The sequence below is a fragment of the Phoenix dactylifera genome, chromosome 11, assembly GCF_009389715.1.
Source record: "Phoenix dactylifera cultivar Barhee BC4 chromosome 11, palm_55x_up_171113_PBpolish2nd_filt_p, whole genome shotgun sequence".
Lineage (NCBI taxonomy): Eukaryota > Viridiplantae > Streptophyta > Magnoliopsida > Arecales > Arecaceae > Phoenix > Phoenix dactylifera.
The window spans coordinates 14510697-14534014 of record NC_052402.1 but is presented as its reverse complement, the minus strand read 5'-3'; the positions used below and the strand labels follow the sequence as shown (position 1 = coordinate 14534014).

Sequence of the window (23318 nt, the reverse complement as noted above, 5' to 3'; positions counted from 1 at the left end):
AGATAACAATAACAAAGATACATTAGATATATCATTGTTAAACCTTAGATTTTTTTAAAAAAATTCTTTACCATTTTTTGAAAAATTAAGCATAACAAACCTACACAGGTTATTCTTGTTGATATGTCTTCCGTTTATACTTGGTTTTTACCCATCACAAGGCAATTGCGTTCCCACTCTGCCACCCTCCGAGGCTCCTCGCTGAATCATCGGAACGGGTTTGTAAGTTAGCGGACCGGATTCGGGTCAACCTGAACATGCCCTACTCTGATCCGTTTAAAAGGACTAATCGTAGTTTATAGATCGTAGGAGGCCTCTGCCCTTGCTCTTCTCTTCCTCCTCGGTGTTGCAGACGTACGGAGGAGAACCCGGACGAGCGGCGTTTTTTGGGGACAGAAGGTTGGAACTTCGAAAACCCTAACCCGAACCCTAATGCCTTTCAGTTCTCCAATTCTCTCTTTGAATTGTTTTTTTTTTTTTTGTGATTCTGCCCTCTGCCAATTGGTAGAGGTGTAGAGGGAATCGGCGATGGCGGTACATGAAGACGGGAGAGCTTCTGGGAAGAGATTTCACGAAGATGACGATGATATGCCCATCTTCAACGCCGAGAATCTTCAGAGCAACATGAAATCCATCTACTATAGGTCCAATCTCAAGCCCTAACATCAATTTATGAATAGATTCATGGTTTTTGAGAGAATATTGCCTCTATAAATTCAAGTTTTACATGATAATTCTATGATACTTAAAAGTTGCTCATGTTCTTATTACTCGTGACATCTGGGTGTAACTTTGCGCACTGCTGTCTTATAAGAGATTTGTTCTTTTACTTTGTGCGTGCTTAGAAATATGTAGCGTATGGTCTTAAAGCTTGGATTTTTGACACTCTCCTCTCTGCATGTAGACTATTCTGTTGCTAATTTTGCCTCTCAGGTGTCCCTGGGATTCAGGGTAATATAATTATGAGCTACTCTGTTGGACCTCATTTTTATCACATTTTTGACCTTATTTTTATCTTTGCCATGTAGACTATTTTTTAGTAGTTTAAAAGATATTTTTTTGTCTCTTTATAGAGGTTTCATACATCTGTAATTAATGGACGTTTCCAGCCTTCTTTGTTGTTGTTATTAATTACGTTTATGAAGATTTAAGAGATAGTTAGAGAACAAATGTTAGGACGAGTTAGAAGTGTCCTAGGACCAATTGGCATTATGAAGTGAGGTTTAGGGAACAAGACTTAAGGTTTCAAAGACCAGATGGTTGAAGAACAAAGACTGGAGAGAATTATAGAAACCACATTGCAGAAAATGATATACTATTCATATTATGGGGATAATTATAGAGGTTAAGAGTATTGCAATAGGAATTTGTGTGGTCACACCTCATCATAACAAAGCTTAGGCTTGAAATTCGTCTTCAAGAACAAAAGGTTGATTGGCTTAAAAGAATAGAAACAAAAGTATAAAATAGAATTAGAAACAAAGGATTCCTTATTATTTTGACAAGTGGATAGAAGATAGGTACAAACTCCTTGAACAAGAAATGCAAGGTGAAACTTAGTTGGCAATCTTTAAGCAAGTTGCTATAACAACAGGACATCAATATAACAAAACAGCGTAGTTAATATACCTGCAAATGTGGTCTTGGTCCATTATTTAATATGCAATTTGTTACCAGTAAGCTGGTCAATGCTTCTCCGAGTGTGAGAGGCACACTGGTAACCCAAATATTTCGTAGAATATCAATTTTATGCCCAAACAGAAAGCAAGAATACCGGAGACAGATTAAAAAAGAAAACAATTGATCTCCGGTTTGAAAGTAGGCTTCGCTTTACACTGATCTTCAGTCCTCTCACATGCAAACAACAAATTTATAAGAACTAAAACTGAGATATATTCAGGCGGCACATATCCTCTCTTGAACTTTTATCACTGGCTTCAATATGTAGAGAATTGGCTGTTATCATCTCACCAACATAAGAATCCTTTAGATAAGGAATGAAACTAATTGTCTTCTATTAAAATTCTTAATGTGTTCTGAAATCCAGTTAAAGTTTTATTGCCCCAATGTAGCCTCATAAAAGATCAACGGCTCCACCAAAAATATAGATAATAACCAATTTTCTTCAAATCTGATTCAATCTCGATCAATATGCAAAGGGGAGAAAATAATGGATCATAAAAAGTAGAAGGAATAGGGGAAAAGAAAGAGAAGAGAAAAGGCCTGCAGCCTACTTTCAATCCGACAAAATTTGCATAACCATTCCAAGACTACATTAATAGACTCAATGCCCCTTTTATAACAATAGAAAATCCCTAATGCAATCCTTAATCACCAAACGAGCATTAGAAACTCCCGGGTAGTGTAGCATGAATGATATCATGACTAGTACCAGCTACAATAACATGACTTATTTAATTATCTCTTAAGGCTTTAGATGCAAAGATCTCAGCCATAGATTAACATAAACCCACTAAAGATTAAATAAATAAAAACAACAGAAAAAAATTAAAAGCGAAATAGATCTGTTCTCGCTTTGACAATCTGCAACCTTTAGATGCATCATTTACTTCTGCTGAATAGATCTCATCCCTCGGATCTTTTTGATGGCATAACTTGCATGGTCCTTGTTCTTGGATTTCAAAAACTTGATGATGCAAACCAACACATGACCTATTTGCATTCAGATCATTAGACAATGGCTCTATTTCATGTCGATTAACAATTGCACATCTTTCAATCACCAGTCAATTAACAATTACAATGATGGATCTGGTAAAGCATCAACGAATGGATCTTCAAAGCATAGGGTCTTGGGTAATAACATTGAATGCTCATGGATCTTCTCTTCAGTGATTGGACACTGTGGATGCTCACATGATTGATCAATAATGATTGAATATGAATTTGTTGCTCTAGTTATGGAATTTCAGCTGATTGGCCTTCCTCTATCATGTTGGAGGATGATTGTTTCATTATAGGATCCTTGTTTTGCAGATCTTGATCTAGGAGATGCAAATGATAAAAGTAAATTGAAGAGTTTATTGAGTAAAAAATGGAATCTTTTATTCAAGAAACAAAGTGAAGGATTAAAAATTTGCTATAATGATGTTTACAGAAATTTAAGTGCAAACTTCCTTGGGTGAAATGGAAAATAATGTTTTGGGTTTCTGTTGAGCATGGCATCCATTTTGCGCAACGATGTAAAATATGTAAATTTATGTTCAGAATGCTGTGGGCAAGAAATCAATTATGGTTGCTAAGGAAAGTTTGCATCAGGAATCTCATTAGGCAGATGACAACTTGGGCATTTTTTATTTATTTTCAGTTTAAATTATTTGCAAAATTTGTGAGTTGTTTCTTGTAAATTTACCTTCTTGCTTCATGTGGTTAAGAGTCAATGTTGGTTTGCTTAAAAATATTGTTATTGTTAATTTCAACTGATGTAGCAATTAGATGCCTTATCCAAACTGCAATTGGGTTTGCTACGTTGCTTCCAGAATGGGTGGAAAACCATCTAACAGAAAACTGAGCAGCGAACTTCTGTTTCTGCAGTCGTACCTTCTTGTCTATCATTGGTGGAGTGGTTGCTGGAATTTGGGGATTTACTGGCTTGATGGGCTTCATTTTTTACTTCTTGATTATGGCAATCGCTTCTTTGGGATTTGCTGCAAAGGCAAAATTTTCGATCCAGAAATACTTTGATTCTTGGAACAGAATTGTAGTTGATGGATTTCTGGGCGGCCTCATGGTATGATTCTAAATCATTTATATTGGTTGTGGAGTTTGTCTGTCTATAATATTTCTAGCAAAGTGCAAGTTTATAATTGCTTCTGTAATACATGAAATGTCTATTTCCTGGCCAATTGTCTTGTAAGAAATTCTAGTAACTATGCCTAAACATGTACCTGTTATCTTCCTGATGCATAATGTTTAAGGCTTCTTGCTTCAAAAGTTATAAAAAACTTCTTTTATTCTCTAGTAACATGGATGCAATATCAAATCCTGCACATCCTTTGATTGGTTTCCTTGGTGGAAATTTGTGAACAGTTTTTTCATGTGTAATATAATATAGCAACCATTTCCTAGGGGTTAGAATACCAGATCTTTTTTCTTTCTATCATTTAGGATAATATGAACTCCAAACTTCTGTTGATTGCTTAATAGAGTTGATGTGTCGACTCCAATGCAGCTTCTAATTGGCTTTAGGTCTGCAGCTGGACAACAATGTATTAGATAGAATTCAGAAGTTATAACAACCTGGAGAACATATGTACGGGACTACCGTTTATTACCTCTCTTGTTCTACAATCTCACACCTGAAACTTGGTAAACAATCATTCTGTTTGATTTACTGCTATCTAATATGAATTTCTGGGTAATATTTAATTAGATTTGGATGTCTGGAGGAACTCCTTATAAACTATGCCATGCCATAAAGACAACACACAAATATCAACAAACTTCTACTATCAGTAGGCACTGATGAGGGAAGAGGAAAAGATGACCTTGTTTCTCCACTTGATTTACTGGTTTCTCCACTTGATATATCAGCAGCAAGTAGACAAGTGCATGCACTCACCCGCATATATGGGCTACAATCAATGATGTGACTATCTGATAACTTATTCTTCAATAACTAATTACTTGACCTTTATTATAAATATATAATAGTTTCCTCACTCTGGTTTAGGCAACCTGTCCTAAAATTTCAAATAGTACTTTGGAAATTTTTTTTTATATTAATTATGTTCTCCCGATTCCCACTTCTGATCCTCCATCCCCCCTCCTCACCACCACCCTCCCCTCTTCCTTCTTTTTCCTCTTTCCTCTTTTCCACATAGTAGCATGGATACCCCTGTTGAAAGAAGAAGATGAACAAAAAAGGGCGACTTCGGCCCCCTATTTCACATGGTAGCATGGGTGCCCCTGTCTAGAGAGGAGAAGAGGAGGAGCAAAAAAAGGGGGATTTCAGCCCCTTGTTTCACACAGTAGCATGGATTCCTGCCTCTGTGCAAAGAAGAAGATGCACCAAAATGGGGGATTTTGGCCTCTTGTTTCACATAGTAGCATGACGCCCCTATCCAAAGAGGAGGAGGAAGAGGAAGAAGAAGAGGACTTTCAGCCCCTTGTTTCACATGTTAGCAAGGATAGCCCCGTCTAAAGACGAACCGTTTCACACAATAGCATGGATGCACCTGTCCAAAGATGAGGAGGAGGGGGAGGAAGAGGAAGAAGAAGAAGAAGCTTACGTGGTTGATGGCTTGATGCTGCTGCACAAGAGAGTGAACCGTGCCACACCAAATCCTGGAGTTTCTGTTTTCCCCAAAAAGGGGGATTTCATCCCCTTGTTTCACACAGTGGCATGGACACCCCTGTCCAAAGAAGAGGAGGAGAAGAGGAGGAGGAGGAGGAGAAGAAGAAGAAGAGGAAGAGGAAGGAGGAGGAGAAGCTTACTTGGTCGATGGCTTGTTGCTGCACACAAGAGAGAGAAGCAGCTTGCCAGACCAAACCCTAGAGTTCCTCTTCTCCTGTTTCCTCTTACCGAATCAGCTTCTCAGTTAATTTCTGTTGGCTTTTAGATTGTGCAGCTTTGATCAATGGTTGAGATTTATTACTACAGATCTAATTATGAGATTGAATTTTTTATTTAAAAAGGTGCATCTTTTTTTGCAACTTAGAGCTTCAACAAGGCACACAACTTCAAGTCTTTTTTTTTGTACCTCTCTAGAGGGGCTTTGCCTCACTACAGGTGAAGTGCTTAGATGGGCTTCACTGTTGCCTTGCATTGAGGCATGCCTTTGACAACACCGGAACCCTAAACTGGCTTCGAAGAAGGAAATTGCCGATCTGTGATTGAGGGTTAAAGAAGAGGAGGTTGGAGATGGATGGTGTTTATATGAGTGGGTTGGTGGAGCTCGGAAAATAATTGGGTGGTTGATACTCTTCAGGAAGAGAGAGAGGAGAGGGGTCTTGGAGTGGGAGATTTTATATAAGGTTGGATTAGGATGTTTTCGTAGAGAACATATGAGGTTACTTGTGGCATTTTCGGGATTTTGGGTCGGTTAGTGGATTTTTGTTGGCTTTGATCATCTTGGCACGCATGTATATAGAACTTTTTTCCTCTTTTTCCAAAAATTCCTGTTATTCGTTTTCTCTGATTTATACTAAATACCCCTGCAGGCAAACTGTTTATATGGGTTTTTGCTGACATGGCAGCATGTCATTAGAAGGAAATGAAACTATTCAACGTGGTTCTTCTGCCATTTGTTTTTATGCACTACGAAGACAATGCATAACATGAATAAAAGAAGCAAAAAAATAATAATTATACACAACTATTGGTTTGTTCTTGAATTATGAGCTAGTTAGTTTTTCCTGATTTTTTTTTCTAGAGAAAAATCATATGTCTAAGACTTTTTTAGTTATAAAGAATGTCTCATTACAAGCAAGGCATATGGGTTTATAAAAATTTGGACTCAACATGTTAGTTCACAGTTATTCTTTGTCAAAACTCAGCCAATATCAAATCAGCAGCAGATTAAGAATAGCTAGAAAATAAGTAGGTTTTGACAGGAGATAAAATTGTAGATTTCAAAGGGAAAAGTCTAATAATGATCAATTCTAATAAGTATATGAACTAGCCATGTAATATCATTGGATTAATCCAAGAAGCAAGGCACCAGCCATGCCTAGTTCATGCTGGCCTGTATGCGCTGTACTGACACAAACTAGCACCTAGCACCAGTTCCAATTCCAAATGCTCAAGTATTGACAAGCCTATTGCTACTCCTCAAAACTGAGTCATAAGGTTTATAACACCCTTTTCCAATTTTTAGTTAGCTGATTCCAAACCTGCTGGAAGGGTTTTTTGCTAAGAACCAGGATCCTCTCCAGGGGGTTGAATTGGAGAGGTCCGGTCTCTCAATCATGGCCATTCATGTATTGTGCAGCAGGTGTGATTGAGAGGGTCTTAGTCAGCATCATGCAACCTGCTGTCCCATGTACCACAGGGGGCTCAATTATGGTGTTTTTGCAAATCATCGATGGCTATGATTTAGAGATTGGACCTCTCCGGTTCAACCCCAAATTGATGATGATCCAAACTCTTTGCTATTGGGAGCTTGGTGGAGGGAGTACTTAATGTAGATTGAGCCAAGAACACCGAGAAGTCGATGTGTAAGGGCCACCATTGCATAGCTATCATGGTCATTATCCCACCCATTTTTTTCTTAGTTTCTTGTACAAGATGCTTGCAAAAATTATGTATTTTTGAAAATCATAAGTAGAGAATTGTTGTTGGTTTGATCAGTTTCTTAGGAATGCTGGATTCTTGCTTTAGACATGAATCTGGGATCAAATTGAGGGATCTTGGGAGATTTAGGTGAATGGTAGATAGTATGTTGGAATAATATTAATTATCCAGAATAGACTCACTTTAGATGGCATTGTTGGAATAAGTGACAAAGTTCAAAAATTGTATAATGGATACTGATTTAGATAGTATGTGTCCCTCGCTGTCAAGATTAGTATCCAAAGGGCTCTTCTGATTTGAATTAAATATAAAATGCCTCCAAAATGATGAGGTTATAATATGTGAAAGAAAGACTTTCTAGAGTCTTATCTGAAAATAGATTGTTGATTAAACGAGTCTTTTGAAAAATTTGCTAGTTTGTGCTTAATCATTTTTGTTTTCAGCATGCTTTTTTTCATTTTAATATATTTTCCATGTTTGCATCTCTATCTCACTTTTTTTTGCTTGATACTGCTAAATATTTTCTCTAACATTATGTTAATTATGTGTTTGCAGTCCTTCGTGCTGTTCTGGACGTATCCTTTTATCAGAGTAGAAAGTTTATGTTTTTACGTATTCTTTAACTTGCTTGTTTTAATGGATTTATATTTTTCACTACCATTTATTCACTAAATTCCTTATGCAAAATCAGGTCACCCTTAGTTGTCTCATTACTTTCCTATTTCGTCACTAAAAATTGGTTGTGAAAAAGAAATATTAGCAACTTTAACCTTAGCAAGTGATTGCCACATTAAACTATCCTATGTCTTCTCTCTGTTGTATCTTTGTGTATGTAGCTATAAAAGAAATTATATAGGAGTATTTTCACAGATAACCAACTAATCTTCAATATCCAAGAAATAATATTAAAAGGAGTTTTGTGAAAATGACTGCACATGTACCCCCTTGATAAATACTTCCTTATCGAACAGTGTTAGGGTACCAAAGAAAGCTCAGAAAAAGGAAAGACAACCAATATGTAGCAATTCTATTGCTCGGATTCTAGCTGTTACCAGCTTGAGCAATAGGAAGGTCGCACACAGCTGTGTATCTTCTGTATGAGAGTCATGTCAGAGAGCATTGCTCATATGTTTCAGTATCTAGTTTAAAAGCAATTTTATATATAAGATTTTTACTTATTTTTTGCTCTTTGATTTAAATATTCAAAAACTGATCTTCAAAAGACTCTTGCTTGCACTTTATACCAAAGACAACTTGAAGAACTTGAGCTTGCACCTACAACTGCCTTCACTTGAATACTTCACAAGCTGAACTCTTATTACTTTTTATCGGCCATATTACAATTCAAAAGGCTTTGCATCCAGCACTTATAGACCGTACACAATAAAACAGGAAGGTTTTTTTTTTTTTTAATGTTTGGCGGTGCGGGGATGGCGGAATCTGATGTATTCCTCGGAGAAAACTCAGCTGTCCTACCTTCCATACTCTTTCACATAACTGTATAATAACAAGATTGATATGGTGCTTCAACTTTTCAGTTGCAAGATCTTTGACATTTTCAGATTTGCTTATGACATTGTTCATATATTCTGAGCAAAGTGGAGCTTGTGGTTGTGCTTGAAGGTGATGCAGAGTGGATGGTGTTTGTCAAATGCCAATTATGCGCACGGCAGTCAGAATACATAGCTGCTGAAAGCTATTATCATGATTATTTAGTAGCCACTTGATGAGAAACCCTCTGGCTTATTTTTTGATGTGTAACCTTTTCTTATTTTATCCTAACATTGAGGATTGCAGCAAAGTCGTCATTTTCTCTATGTATTCTTGGGGAGACCCAGCTATCTTCCCATCCATACTCTGTTTCACGTAACTCTATAATGACTAGATACAATATTTCAACTTTTCAGTTGCAAGATTTTTTTTAATATTTTCATATTTGCTTTCGCCTGAAGGGTGATGCAGGGTGGATGGTATTTATCAAATGCTAATTGCGCTCACAGCATCGTCAAAATGCATTACTGCTGAGAGCTATTGTCATGATTATTTAGCAGCCGCTTGATGAGGAGAAACCTCTGGTTTATTCGCTCGATGCATAACCTTTTCTTTCTTATTTTATTCTTATATCGCGAATTGCAGCAACGTCCTCATTTTCTCTTCTTTAGTGACCGAACATGTTAAACCCGACAATGGACTCAAGTACGCAAAACCTAAGCCTAATCCAATACCAAATCTTACAAGGTCAACAATATGGTGTTGAATCAAGTTTCGTTGGTTTGGGTTAATCGGACCAAATTTAAGTCGGCTTGATAGGAGACTTTGTCGATACAAATAAATTTTAGCTTAGATTGGTTTATTAGTTTTCTCTAGGTCAGGTTGGGTTGGGAGTCTTAATTACAAAGAATTTGGTTTGGATTTGACTTAATTTGGTTCCCCAAGTTTTGAATCAAATACCGGTCGTTGGCGTTTTCTAACCTGATTCAGACCCAAGTTAGATACATATTGGCCAGTCTCTCCAAACTATAGATCGGGTCGTTGGCATATTTCCAAAAATACTTTTAAACTTTTAGATAGAATGAAGGAAATTTTTTTCTTTTGTTAAAATATTTTATATAATTTTTCTGCTTAATTAAATATAAGTCAGTCCAGAATATGCTGTTTTTTTATAATCAATTAAATATGTAGAAATTATTTTTAGCTATCATATACTCATATATTAGTTTTTCAAAAAAAAATATATTTCAGTATGAAATTTTTTTTCTAACAAGCCAAATAAGTCCAAAAACCTAACGAGGTGCTCCTGCCCTCCACAAGTGAGGTGGAACGGTTTGGCTACAAGATACTAATTTTTTATTTTTAGGCTTTTTTACATACATATTCTCCGAAATATTGAAATTTACATGAATACCCTCCTAAAATTAATATTTACATGTATACCTTTATAAAATATTTGTTTTGCATATATATCCTTTATTTTCTTTTTTCTTGCATATGCGCCCACACCTTCTAACGCCGTCAAAAAAATAGCAGTTTACAATTGAAAATGACTGAAATATCCTTAATGAGTAGATATGCAAAAGAAAATATTTATAAGGGTATATATGCAAATAATACTTTACGAAGGTATTTATGCAATTTTATATATTTAGGAGGATTTACATGCAAAAAATTTTAATTTTAATTTTTTCTATTTCAACCTGCTTTAACGCTTAGATTTGTCTAGTGCCTGCTTCTTAATATTTTCCATAAAAATATTACTTAAAAAAAGATTGATACGACAATTTGATAACAAAAAGAGTTATGAAAGTTTTTTTACTAATTATGAAACTATTTTACTTTATTCCTCTTCATTTATAACAACCTTTATATCTTATTTTATCGAAATATAGCTTATAATATTTATTGTTATAAATGCATATATAAGAGTATATATTTAGAATATAGAAAAAGATTAGAATCTCTTAAAGGCATACGATATATTGCAATGATCAGGCTTTTTTACTAATGTTATGCTCATAGATAGAAAAACAACATCAATCATTCCTAAGCAAAATCATTAGACTTCGAACTCTTCAGACTTATTAACAATCTATACGGCCATGTAGTAGAAGGTCATCCTCGACAAATTCGAGTATTAAAATAGGCTGAAATAGAAAAAAATAAAATTAGAATTTTTTGCATGTAAATCCTCCTAAATATATGAAAGTGCATAAATATCCTCGCAAAGTATTATTTACATATATATACCTTTATAAATATTTTTTTTACATACCTACCTATTAAAGATATTTCAATCATTTTTAATTTTAAACCGCTAATTTTTTGATAGTGTTAAATGGTGCGGGCACATATGTAAGAAAAAAAAAAAATAAAGAATATACATGCAAAACAAATATTTTATAAGAGTACACATCTAAATATCAATTTTAGAAAGGTATTCACATAAATTTTAATATTTAGAAAAATATGTATGAATTTTTTTATTTTTATTATTTTTATTTATGTCTGTTCACGGACTGAGAGAACGGAGTACTTGGACCTGGTGCCTGTTCCCTGGGTCTGCTGGTGGCGGCCACCTACCACTGGAGGCTCCTCCTCGCCATACTTCGCCATCTGAAGCGCACAGTCATCGGCCTCAACGCCCTGGGTCAGAACAATGATGGCCCTGTTCTCCTTCCTCCCATCTCTTGTGTAAGTTCACTTATTTATTGGGAACTTCATAGCCATAACACCAGGAGTTTAAAGTCCATAGATTTCTTATACATTCTCATCAAAGAATACGCTACAGTCTCAGCTGTAATCGACCACTTTGGTTCAATTTTGAAAAAAAATAAATGAAAACGTATGAACTGTCACAAACTACTGTTGATTAGATTCCTCTGCTACTTCAGCTCAAAGCATCAAAACATGCAGACCAGCCATGTGTTCGAAGCTGCTGAAAAGACGATTACAATTGAAAGGTTGGCCTACTTTTGTTGGGGCATAGGGAATTGGAGTGAGCACCCAGCTTTCCCCATGGAAGTTTTTTTATTTATTGTGCCTTGAAGAGGCTGATTGATGCTCAGTTACCACCTTATAGACGAGAATCTTCTTCCTTCGGCGAAGTGATTGATGCGACCCAAATGAATGACCAACTTTGGGCACAACATGGTGGGTATTTTTTCTGTAGCTCATGCAATTGGGCATGTGCAAACTATAGAAAGACGGACTCAAAAACATCCATTCAAATTGCCAGTGCCTGATTATTAAGTGAATCAGAATGGTGGACGCTCGGTTCAATAGATTGAAACTTTGCTTCAGTTTCAGTGACACCCAGCAATAATATAGATGGCCCGCTGCATCGTACAAGGACAAATATGTCACTGTGCTATCCCTGTAGCATAAGATTGTAGGTAGGGGGGGATTACATCGCTGTCATTCACTAATCACTAGCTTTTATTTTGCTAAGCGTTCACTATCTTCAATGAGATGCATAGGTCTGATGAACAATACTAAAAAAGACATGTCTACAGGATCCAGAGCTGCAGGGAGTCTGTGCTTTCTCTGAAACCAGGAGGAGACCAAGGTCTGCAAACTGGTTATCACAGAACCAACACAATTGTGATCTCATGGCTGGTCGTTTTAATTGGTGGGACACCATTTTGTTCGGTGGAGTTGATAGGGTGGCAAAGGAGTAATGTGTCAAGGTGCCATCATTTAAGAATAGTGAGCTAATAGCTTTAAAAAGAAAAAGATCAAAAAACAATTAGCATCCTTCAAGTACTGAGGACAAGGTGACAGGGACTTGGAGGATGGGAAGTACAGAGATTTTTGAGTTGAGATACCTGAAGGTAGCCGGTATCTAACAAAGAATTAGACAATCCAACAAAGTCACAATGCAGCTGAGCTCCTTTGTACTTCTTTTTGATCCTTGGGAGAGTATTTGCCAAACGTCACCATTCCTTTCCGGCTCACCAAAAACTTGACCACATGAGCGATGCCAGAACCACACACTGCTTATCAACAGTGTCTCCAACTTGACCTATTATTTATTGAACCAAAAAAAAACTTGACGTATAAATTTAATTTTAAAATATTATATGTTATTAAAAAAAATAGTAACAAAAATAGACAACAATCTGTTTATCTTATACATCAATTGCGATAACGTAATGCTGATATCAATAATGACTATTATTTATTTTAGTTTTATTATTTTTGTTATATGCCTCCAATAATTTAGAATCTTATCCAAAAAATCTAGTTAAAATATGTTATTTGGATTTCTTTATCCTGTATAAATACTCAAGATTTATTCAGTATATAACTAATATACAACTAAATACATGCTATATCGTCATATATTTTTTTATTTAAATTTTAGCACACTCATTAGACGAAGAGTTCGAATTCATTCAAATTCAATCATAAATAGTTTTCATTAGCTATGAATTGAATTTGCTCTCATACTATTTATAATAACTTAGAATCTTATCGAAAAAATTTAGCAAAAAAATATTATTTAATTTTTTTGGTTTATATAAATATCAAATATTTATCTAATTAATGCGTGGTTGATATAAAACTAAATATTCACCGTGATATAATGCATCGAGAAAGAGACGTTGTTCTGATTCACGTGCTTTTCTTTGACTTTATATTTATTTATTGATTGATTTATTGAAGGGGCGGAGGAGTTTGTGGGGTTGATAAGATGATGGGCCCAGTCAAATGGCAAGAAGAAATAATTGTAGCCACTGCAGACGGATGTAGACATGCAAATGAGCAGGACTACAAACCAAAGTTCTACAGTGCTGAAGCTGGATGGAAGGCCACTTCCATGGAAAATTTAAAATATCCTCAGCTCTGGTCCGGCCATTTGCATTCACATGCACTGAGCAGGCCATTCTCTCTTGTTTCCTTGTGTCATGACCACGACCCACACTGAAGAACGGTGTTCTAGCAGTGCATACAGTGCGCAATAATATCATGGCATCCACAGTGCTGCCCACCACCGCAATTATCACCCTCGCTTCCCTCATCGCTGTCTTTGTCGGCACCGCCGCCGCCGCCGCCGCCAACTCCGCGGCCTCCTCCTTGTTGGTCTACGGCAGTAAGACAGCCCTCTCCCTCTGCTTCATCCTCGCTTAATTTCCTCTGAAACGTGATCCAGTCCATCGATCCGCCGCTACGCCCATGCATGTCAGCATCCTCCTCGCCGTGCCCGCTGCCACCACCGCATGGAGGGACGGCGGCGTCTCCGCCGCCTACGTGGGGAGGAGTACTGTTTACCGGGGGAGCTTCTTCTGGTCCCAGGGTTTGAGGGGGTTCTAAGCGTCGTTCACTCTGTTCATCTGGATCTTTTTGTCCGGTTCCAATGTTGGCGAGTCCTGTGTTTTTTGCTGTATTTATTGGAGTACACGCGAGGCCTTCATGACTCTTTCGGTGGGAATGATGAGGCCAAGGAGGATGTATATATGATCGTATATATGTGGGTAGAGATATACGAACTCGTGAAAGCACATGGGATATCGATGCTTGCACGAGATATAACTTTGTCCTTAACAGCTTAATATAAAGTCTACTTATATTCTAGCTACGCCTCATCTCATTTGGTACAAGGTCTTCTTGAGCACGAGTTATTTGGAATTTCAAATTCTTATATGTATTTGTATATGATGTAATTTACTATGGACGATCGAGAGTGGATGATGTAGCACAAGTGCAGGGGAAGAGAAGAAGGAGGAAGAACAAGGGAGGGAGAAGGAAGAAGTGGTTATAGGGATGCAGGAAGAAGAGAAGGGGAGGAGAAAAAAGAAGAAGAACAAGAAGGAGGCTAGGGTTTTTTTCCATTCAATCATCAATTCCCTCATATATGAGAGGGGTGGTCTTTATATAGACCTTACATATTGACCCAATTACATAAACCCAATTGACTAGTTTAATACTAAAACAACGGACCAAATTGACTTGACTAAGACAAAAGTAAATAATGCAATGAAAGAAAATGACTCGGACTCAAATGGACCCAATCCGGGTCTGATTCAATCCGGGGGCTCAGGATCATCTGAATGGAGGGCTCTTGCTCTGATGTCCCCATCAGTGGAAGGTTTGGAACTTACACGGAGTCCTCATTTAGATCTAGTTCTATTGCCACAGATGTATTGGTAAAATTATTTATTAGTATGATTTTAGAGATCACGTAACAACCTACATCACCTATAATATTAATTTTATTAGTATGATTCTATATCGGCCTATATTATTTTTTTTATACGAAATCTGTATATAAGTATATATAACTCCTGGGATGTATCAAATATAATAGAACAGAAAAATAAAATTATTTTTCTCTTTCTCATCTACTCCTAGCTCGCTCGGTGAGAACTAATTCCTTCTTTTTGTCAAGAGAAAAAAATAATAATGATGAAATTATCACATAGAGTACAATCTATCGTCCATGTTTACTATCAGACTTCGTCTGATTGGATGGTCTTGCAGGGGATGCAACAATGCCTATAGCCTACGTGAGTCTGATTTATGTTTTCAATGCTAGGTCATCGTCGTTGCTGCATGTCCTTTTCTTTTCATGAAGCAGAAGGTTTTACCACCCGAAATTTATTAAGAATAATATACAAGAAATGTACAATATATATTCGCTTACATGGGGTTGTTGGTTTAGCCCGAGCGAACTTAGTCCCCCCTAGGGTCTGAGTTGTGGTTATTACATTCGTTCCAACTCTACTGGAAGCTTTCTGTGTTGAATTGCTTCAACATATTGGAGATCGGGATTTGGTATTTCCTATGATGGCATGAAGTCCAGTTCTCTAACAGGGATAGACTCTGATGAAGTCCTTTCATTGATCATTCTGTGTGTGTGTGTGTGTGTGTATATATATATATATCATGAATCCCCTTGTCAATTTGAAGGATGCAGTACTCCTCATCTTAATGACTAATATCCTTTGAGATTGACTCATATAATCCGCACGGTCACTAACCAGCTTGTAGATCTACAACGTAGGACGTGGAAGCCGCAGCCACTGGAAAACAACCAAAAAGATCAAGGCATCACGAAGTATATCATGATGTTAAAGAGAGTAGGCCATGGTGCTCGGAGGCCTGTCACTAATTTTGTCACTGACTTGCATAAAATAATCATACTTGGAGCTCAGAATATAGAAGAACATAAGGGCAACTGTTTTGGGTCTTCAAGCATGCAATAAATCAACACTTGGGTGGTAAGCCTAAACCAAAGAATTTTCCTTCACAATGCTGCGGACAAGTCTTTGTATAAGGGTGTGGGATTGCAGCTCTCATAGTTTATTCCTTGGAGTTTTAGCTACAGTTATTTCGGAAGAAGATTCAATATAGAAAAACGCGAAAAAAAATGTTGCAATCCAAGTGGTGTGGTCAAATTAGATTGATGTTAACACGATGGAGAATATTTAATCAACTTTATTTTTATAGCTAGAGTTCAGTGTTGCAACAAGGCAGAAAAAATGCCATACCCCTTGAGGTCAGATCCTTTAAAGAGCAGTTGCGACGTTGTCGCCTTTAAAGAACAGTCGGGATCCCTCATTACTTCTTTTAACAATTGATAACATGGAACATGAACAACAATTAATATTGTAAATTTGTAGGTATTTTTATGTACCAAAAAAAAAAAGTTATAGCTATTATTTGGCAAGAGAATGTTTTGTTGCTGCAATTTTTGCAACCCAAGCTCACAGACAAAATTGGATCCCAACCTTCAAATATGATGGCATTAGCTTTGAATTATCATACCATCTTCATTTAGTCAAACTTTAAAATAACATATTGAGTGCCATCAAAAAATCTTTCATGAAAAATGAACTGGACTGATCTTTCTTTGTTAGGTTCGTGCTCTAGTCTTAAAGACAATTTCACGTATCTTATGGTGATTTATTCCATAATCTTTCATCACATGCTTAAAATTCTAACGATTGTGATCTCATATTAACATTATGAAAGGAGCATAAGATACACAGTTGTTCTAGGAGTTCCTTTGTTTTATCCTATTTCCTTCCTGTTGGCAGTAAGCCATACTCCAGCTGAGTGTTTCCCAGAAGTCTAATGGCAACTACATATGCAACCACCTTAGGGAAACAAAAATATATACACCCCATACTTGCTTTATAACATGACATGAAGGGTTGTGACCTGAACAAATCTGTTCTTCCTTGATCAACTTCAAATGTGTATGATATAAATATGAAGTCTGAATTAATTATTGTGCAAGCCAAGGCAAATCAAACCGTTAGTGCATAGAATGGAAAATCTTAACCCAAAGGGCCATGTTTGAATTGCAAAAAAGCTAAAATCTGTCACAAACTTAGTTTGGCTTTGGTTATCTATATGACAACACCAATGATACGTATCCATTTGAATAATATTTGGTGGAATTATCCGTGAATTGAAGCATCGGGTCGCACGTTGTACATCATCCAGCAATGACAGTACCGAAACATCCTTAAGAACTTTTCATTGATTGATTTCCTTCAATTATTTCATCTGTACGCCGATTCAACTTGCAGAAGTATGCAATATCTTATCTGTTTCAAGTTTGCATCGCACCATACTAATTCACTCTCTTTTTTGGCTAAAATATTCACACAGTTGTCATACAAAATGAGAGATCAATGTTGTTCAGCCCCCAGCCAATTCATTGAATAAGAAAGGTAAATAAACAAATAAATAAGTAAATAAATAAGAACAAGTGCAATCCTTAGCTCAAAACCGCTGCTTTTTACATATCCACAGGAATCTTTGCTGAGACCACCTTCTTGGTACCTAGAAACCGGATAATTTGTCATCTTTGCCAGTGGTGGCTTTCCCACTTACGACGGTCACGGTCACAACATCGCTTTGTCTTCGCCACATTTCTTCACTATAGAGTGCTCATCCATTTCCACTAATAGCAAAGGCATGCAGATTCTTCCCAACTCTTATCCTTTTCTTTTGTTGAAGAAGATCGGAACATAAGTTTACTTTGTTATATAGTATATACCCCATATTCTTGCTATTAAGCATCTCATGATATCTATGGGAGTACAATGTAGGTATACTTAAAGGTATAGCCAAATGTCGATCTAGAAGAGCCAGCAGGCTTTTCTACATCACTTTCGAGGGTTCTCTGGACCACTGAGGCACGGATGCTAAGGGCTCTTCGGGAAATGTTGTTTTCTGATTTTTTTGAATATATTCACATTAGAGTGGTGTGAAACACCCGTCTTAGCAAAAAAAAAAAAAAAAAAAAGAAACAAAAAAAAGTATGGCTAGAGAATTAGAGAGAGATAGAGAGAGAGTGGGGGACGCGGAGATATTGTTTTGTATCTTCATGCACATGTAAACCATATTAATAAAACTAAGCTGCTAACAAGGAAAATTAAGATATATGTCAATCTCGTTGATCCAGGCAGTCTAACTACTGTAGATATCAGTATCCATATCAGGAATGGATATGATGATTTTCTTGACTATATATGCTTAACCATATACCACAGCTGTTTAAACAAAGATTCCATTAAAACTGAGGTAGACGAGAAATATCGAAGATGATCTATAAACCAGCCAACAACTCAACAATTCATAAGATAAGAAGCTAGCAAAGAAAGGTCCCTACTTACATGTCAATATATAATTTCATTTAGTTGTTTCAAGTTGTAGTAATCGAACAAAGGCTGCAAGCAAGCATCTGTAAGCAAAGTAGGAGAAGTTTTTCTCGGACTCATCATAAGGATGCCTTCAGTTACGGATGCTAACCTCACTCCGAAAAACAGTGACTGATTTCGTATCAGAAATATATGGTGCAATTAATTTGAACTATCATATGAAAGATGCTGATCACAGTAATTGAAGTTCAAGTTCAGAAACAATTAAGGACATATTTGACTACCTCCGATAGCAAGATCATTGGAGCACAAGCGCTCTCTACTAGGTTGCTAAGGCCTCTTCCCCCTTTTCTGGAGTCAGAAATTGGAATCTATGGCATTCTCGTGCTGCTCAATATTGATTCAAGTTCTAGATTAAAGGACTATGCTGTGTCGTGTTGCATATCCGGTGCACATGAACATGGAGGTGAAGGAGTAGAACTTGGGGATGGAGACGCACCTCCAGAATTTCCGTTATGGTAGTAGATTGGAAATTAATATCGGTTCTGGAAATACCATCTTAGTAACTCGAGATGGTCGTTGGATTAGAAACTTTCATGATACCTGAAAGATAAGCATGTAGGAGTTACAGATGTTTTGCCTAAACATCTACTATGGTAATTTAAAAGAACAATCCTCAAATCTTATAAGAAGTGAAATAAAACAATCTTTTGGATGCACAAGGTTAAAGAACGGCCAAGTCACAAGCAGTTGACATGGAAAACTAAACAACAGCCAAAGCAAAGCAATTACTTGTAGGTCTCTGAAACTGCTGCTCCAGCATTCCATCAAAGACTTTCTCGAGATAGACTGAAAAAAAGAATACAACAACAACAACAACAGCAGATTAGCATGGTCAAATCATTCGAGAACTAATTCAAGAGGATTCAGCAAGAGGCTGAAGGTGATGACAGAAGCATAGAGAGCACAAAGGAATGAGATGCAAAGGGCCTTGCATGTCATCATCTGTGCTCTCTATCTTCTGTCAACAGCATCACCGGATGCCTCCTTTGCCTCTTACTAACAACAAGCTAACATCATCTAGAGGAGCAGATCAACAAAGGAAATTAGACTAGGAAATATGTAAACAAAAAGAGTCTTAATGCCTGTATAAGAACCAAAACGACTCTTCCACACCCTCCTATTTATAGAAGGGAGTGACCTAAAATGGTGACTGGAGCTCAAACAGAGTACATTTGCTTGATTTGCCTTGATTCCAAGATTAGGTAATGGAGCACAACCCTGCAAAAGTTTGATGGGGATCGGACAGCTAAAGGAAGACATGCATGGGCCCATACGCTGACAAGAAGTTAGGAGGATTGGGTAAAGGATATGGACGTTCATGCAACTAGGCCACAAGCATCCCCCCAACGCCCCGGGGAAAAAGAAAGGGGGGAAAAAACAAGGCTAGAAGAATGGATAGGGGTTATTGAGTATATCTCGAGTCCATAAGTTCTATAGATATAAAATAGTATATTTTTTTGGAGCTGGAAAAAATCTTGTATTTCCATAATCTCTAATTTTCATGATAAAAGTTTTATATTATTTCTATCTATGGATGTAGATTAATAGATTGGATTATATAAATATTTTATACTTTTATTTTTTTTTCTTCTTATTTCTTATTCTCTCTGTGTGTCATGGTGGGAAGAGGAGACAGCAAAGGGTTGAATTAAAAGCTTTCCCAACCACACGTTACCCTGCAATCATATCTCCCACTGTTTCATCCGTCCATTACAGGAGAATAATGGGGCGTGTCCCCAAAGGGTGGTCGCGTTGAGACCCCAAGCCTATTTGCCACAAGTGCATCTATTACAGGTGGATGCACGATGGTTCCACTTGACTGATGGAATCCCGCAAACCAAAGCTAGTATCAAGTTCCCTGAACAAGGCTTCCCCCCGGACGTGCATATAGAAGTTACCACGCATGCATCATCCTCAGGTTTGTCTCATTTTCTGGTTGAAATGGTGACTGCAAGTCTCAAGCGTTCAAACTCGTATTGGTCAAGCCTACATACTAGTTTTACGATCACTAAGTGAATCTTATTGTGAATGCTGAATGAGTAATACAAAAATTTCAAGCAAGAAAGTTACATGACTGGTATAGCTTTTTGTTTTTCTTCTCTTTTGGGTCCAAGACTCCAAGTGATGCATGGTCAGTGCGCGTAGGTGCAACAGGAAACTCATACATGAACTATATAACATTTTTGTGGGGGACTGCACACAGCATAATGGGTGGTAGATTGGATGTCAAAATCTTTTTGGGACTCATGGTGGTAGGACCTTGTACATGAGGAAATGGGGTGGAAAGAGGCAACTTAGGGACACGGGGGAAAAGAAAACACTACACTTGCGTTAAGGAGTTTCCATGCCTGCGGCTGGAGATAGCGGTGTCCTTTTTTTTCCTTTTTGGGAAAAATGAGAGAGCTTTTTCATGTAATTTGGACTGGAGCGCTTCGTGGAATCTTTCCCTTTAGGGAAGGGACTTGGAAAGTTGGGGGGAGGCCGACAGGAATCTTTTTATCAACTATATGACCGTAGTGTCCATGTTCCCTGATAACTCTTTCTATTATTTCTATCGCTGTAATGATGTTTTGCGATCTCTATCATGAGCTAAGCCCGCATAATATTGGTGTTGTACAGTCTTACGTGTCGCCATCCTATTCACGGAGGTAGACTTTATTGGCATGTTCCTGGTATTCCGTCTTCGAGGGACGTCAGAGAGGGATAGAGCGCGGCCCCACCAGGTGTGCCGTATCAACGTAGATGCCTTTCCCACCAGGGGCTCGTTTCGCTCAAGGAGGAAAAAAAAAAAAAAAAAAAAAAAAAAAAAAAAAAAAAAAAAAAAAAAAAAAAAGGAGGAGGAAAAAGTATAGCCAACAAAAAAAAATAATGGAATGCCTCATATTTAATTAGAGTTTTCTAAAAAGAGAAACAGAAAAATTGTATTCCGAAAATATAATTCCATATTTCATGAGAAAGTCTTTTTCACGAAAAACATGAAAAAGTTACTTTTCTATGAGCCGAAAATCACTCTATTTTTATTTTTTCTAAAATAACCCTTCAGCATTAAAGAGATATTAAAAATCTAATTTTTATAAAGAATATATATTATGAAAATTTTTTCAAAAAAATAGACGGTCAACCAAACATAAGCACTCTAAAAATCTGTCACTTTTCCATGGTCAACCAAACATACCAAAAGTACTTTTCCAGACATCTTCTTTTTAGGAATCTCCTTTTTAAAAATCATATTTTTAGAAGGAAAAATATTTTCCGTAAACCAAGCAAGCTCTGAATGAATTTTGGGTGGTAATACCTCCCTCTACATAAATATAATATATATATAGAGAGAGATGCCTTTAAAGATTTGTTTTTTTGATACAACGGCGGTTCACACTGATCGGGTGTAAGTATGGCTTTCGAGATCATTCCACTGGTGAAAAAAAGGGCATGATTTCAAGCCAGTGGTGCTACTTTATTATAATGTCTTAAGGCACCTTTTATTTTGAAAAATTTGGTAGGTACATGAGCATGTCATGACCACCTACTATCATGTGTATATTTGGAATCTCCTCCGAGTAGATGCATGGAGAAGAGAGGCACGACCATTGGATCATGGCATATACTCTTAATTGCATTGCAAAATATGTTTGCATCCTATCACAAAGGGTTCAGATTTAATTGAAAGAATATCAAAATATCTTTTAATACTTATCCAAACAGTCAAGTTTATTTGTATATATGGTATAAGTATCATCAGAATGAACATTTGATCTGAAATATTCATGAATTTTCTTTCAAAAGGGATTATATGCAACAATCTCTTCTACATGGAGGAAAATAGTGCAAAAATATGCAAAAATGAATGCAATTTATATAACAATTTTGAAGGCCCAATGTATTGGCATGAGTTTTGTTCAACGAAGTTTATTTCAATCCTCTTAAATCCCTCCCTTCCCATCTTAAATATGTTATTCTGCACAATTGGTTGGCTCTTTCGATTCCGCCTACTTCAATCTTTTTCCTCTCAAATTCTTCTCAACCATATAAAGGTTTATCCGATGATATTTGAACGACGTAGGTCAGTTGGATCTCACTACTAAGATTTATACTTTAGATTTCTTTCAAGGGGAGAGAGATGCTAGATAAAGGTATTGGTATTTTTTCAATATAGAGAATCATTGTGCATGTGCATAACTTTACCATGGGTGCCAGCTAGTATGGTTGATAAAGCCATTGGGAGTCCCTAAAATGATTATAGAACATAGTTTTAAAAGATTATTAAGAACAAAAAATTGGTAATTTCATCCCATATTACCACCAAAAACCTAAAATTGGACAAAATTGGTAACTTCACCCCATTTTACCACCAGAAACCTAAAATTGGGTTTATGCCCTTTCTGATAATAGGGTTATTAGGAAGCATAGCGTCAATTTGGATAAAAAAGCATTTTGAGAGAGTAAGAAAAGAAAATTGCCAGGATTATTATTCATAAATATTAGAAATATTTTAAATTATTTTTGGAAATATTTTAGGGTTTGGGGTATGCATAAACAAAAAGGTAGTTGGACACACCATGCTGGCCTTATAATTCAACATTCAAGCACCCTCCATATATCACACCAAATCTCGTAATTTACACCAATCTGCTTGCACCATATGGGGGTGGCAAGAAAATTTTTTTCGTGCCAAAAAAAAAGCCCTCTAATATTACTCTATATCTTTTCATTAAAATCATTATCTTGATTTGCGGCAGTAGGAAGTATTTGCAAAGCTCCGTGATCCCTTCAAATTCTCCTCTTGCTGACTCTTTTTAATTTTAGCCTATTTGGACGAGGGGATTCATTCATAACTTTCCTAAGTTGGAAGGAGTTAGCAAGTAAAGGGCAAAGCATCATATGCACGAAAA

At 36.7% G+C, this 23318-nt stretch overlaps 1 protein-coding gene, 1 long non-coding RNA gene and 1 pseudogene across 3 annotated transcripts; 2 read left to right on the top strand and 1 right to left on the bottom strand.

Annotated features, from left to right (window-relative positions):
- The first annotated feature begins 241 nt into the window (after window positions 1-241).
- LOC103715156 (ER membrane protein complex subunit 6) lies at window positions 242-9168 on the top strand. Of its 2 annotated transcripts, none has more exons than XM_039131714.1 (5): window positions 242-399; window positions 509-644; window positions 3556-3751; window positions 7811-7867; window positions 8818-9168. In XM_039131714.1, the coding sequence occupies exons 2-5, from the start codon at window positions 529-531 to the stop codon at window positions 8827-8829; spliced, it is 381 nt and encodes a 126-aa protein (XP_038987642.1). In that variant the 5' UTR covers window positions 242-399; window positions 509-528; the 3' UTR covers window positions 8830-9168. The 2 variants fall into 2 exon arrangements, with proteins under 2 accessions (XP_038987642.1, XP_008800913.1); XM_008802691.4 differs by having other exon boundaries at window positions 243-399; window positions 7811-7830.
- A 4498-nt stretch (window positions 9169-13666) lies between these two features.
- On the top strand, window positions 13667-14359 carry LOC120112541 (annotated as a pseudogene).
- A 2863-nt stretch (window positions 14360-17222) lies between these two features.
- LOC103715155 lies at window positions 17223-19503 on the bottom strand. Its single transcript, XR_001879899.3, has 2 exons — window positions 19159-19503; window positions 17223-18969 (listed from the first exon to the last, which is right to left on the bottom strand). It is a non-coding gene; the product is annotated as an uncharacterized LOC103715155 (long non-coding RNA).
- Between the last annotated feature and the right edge of the window lie 3815 nt (window positions 19504-23318).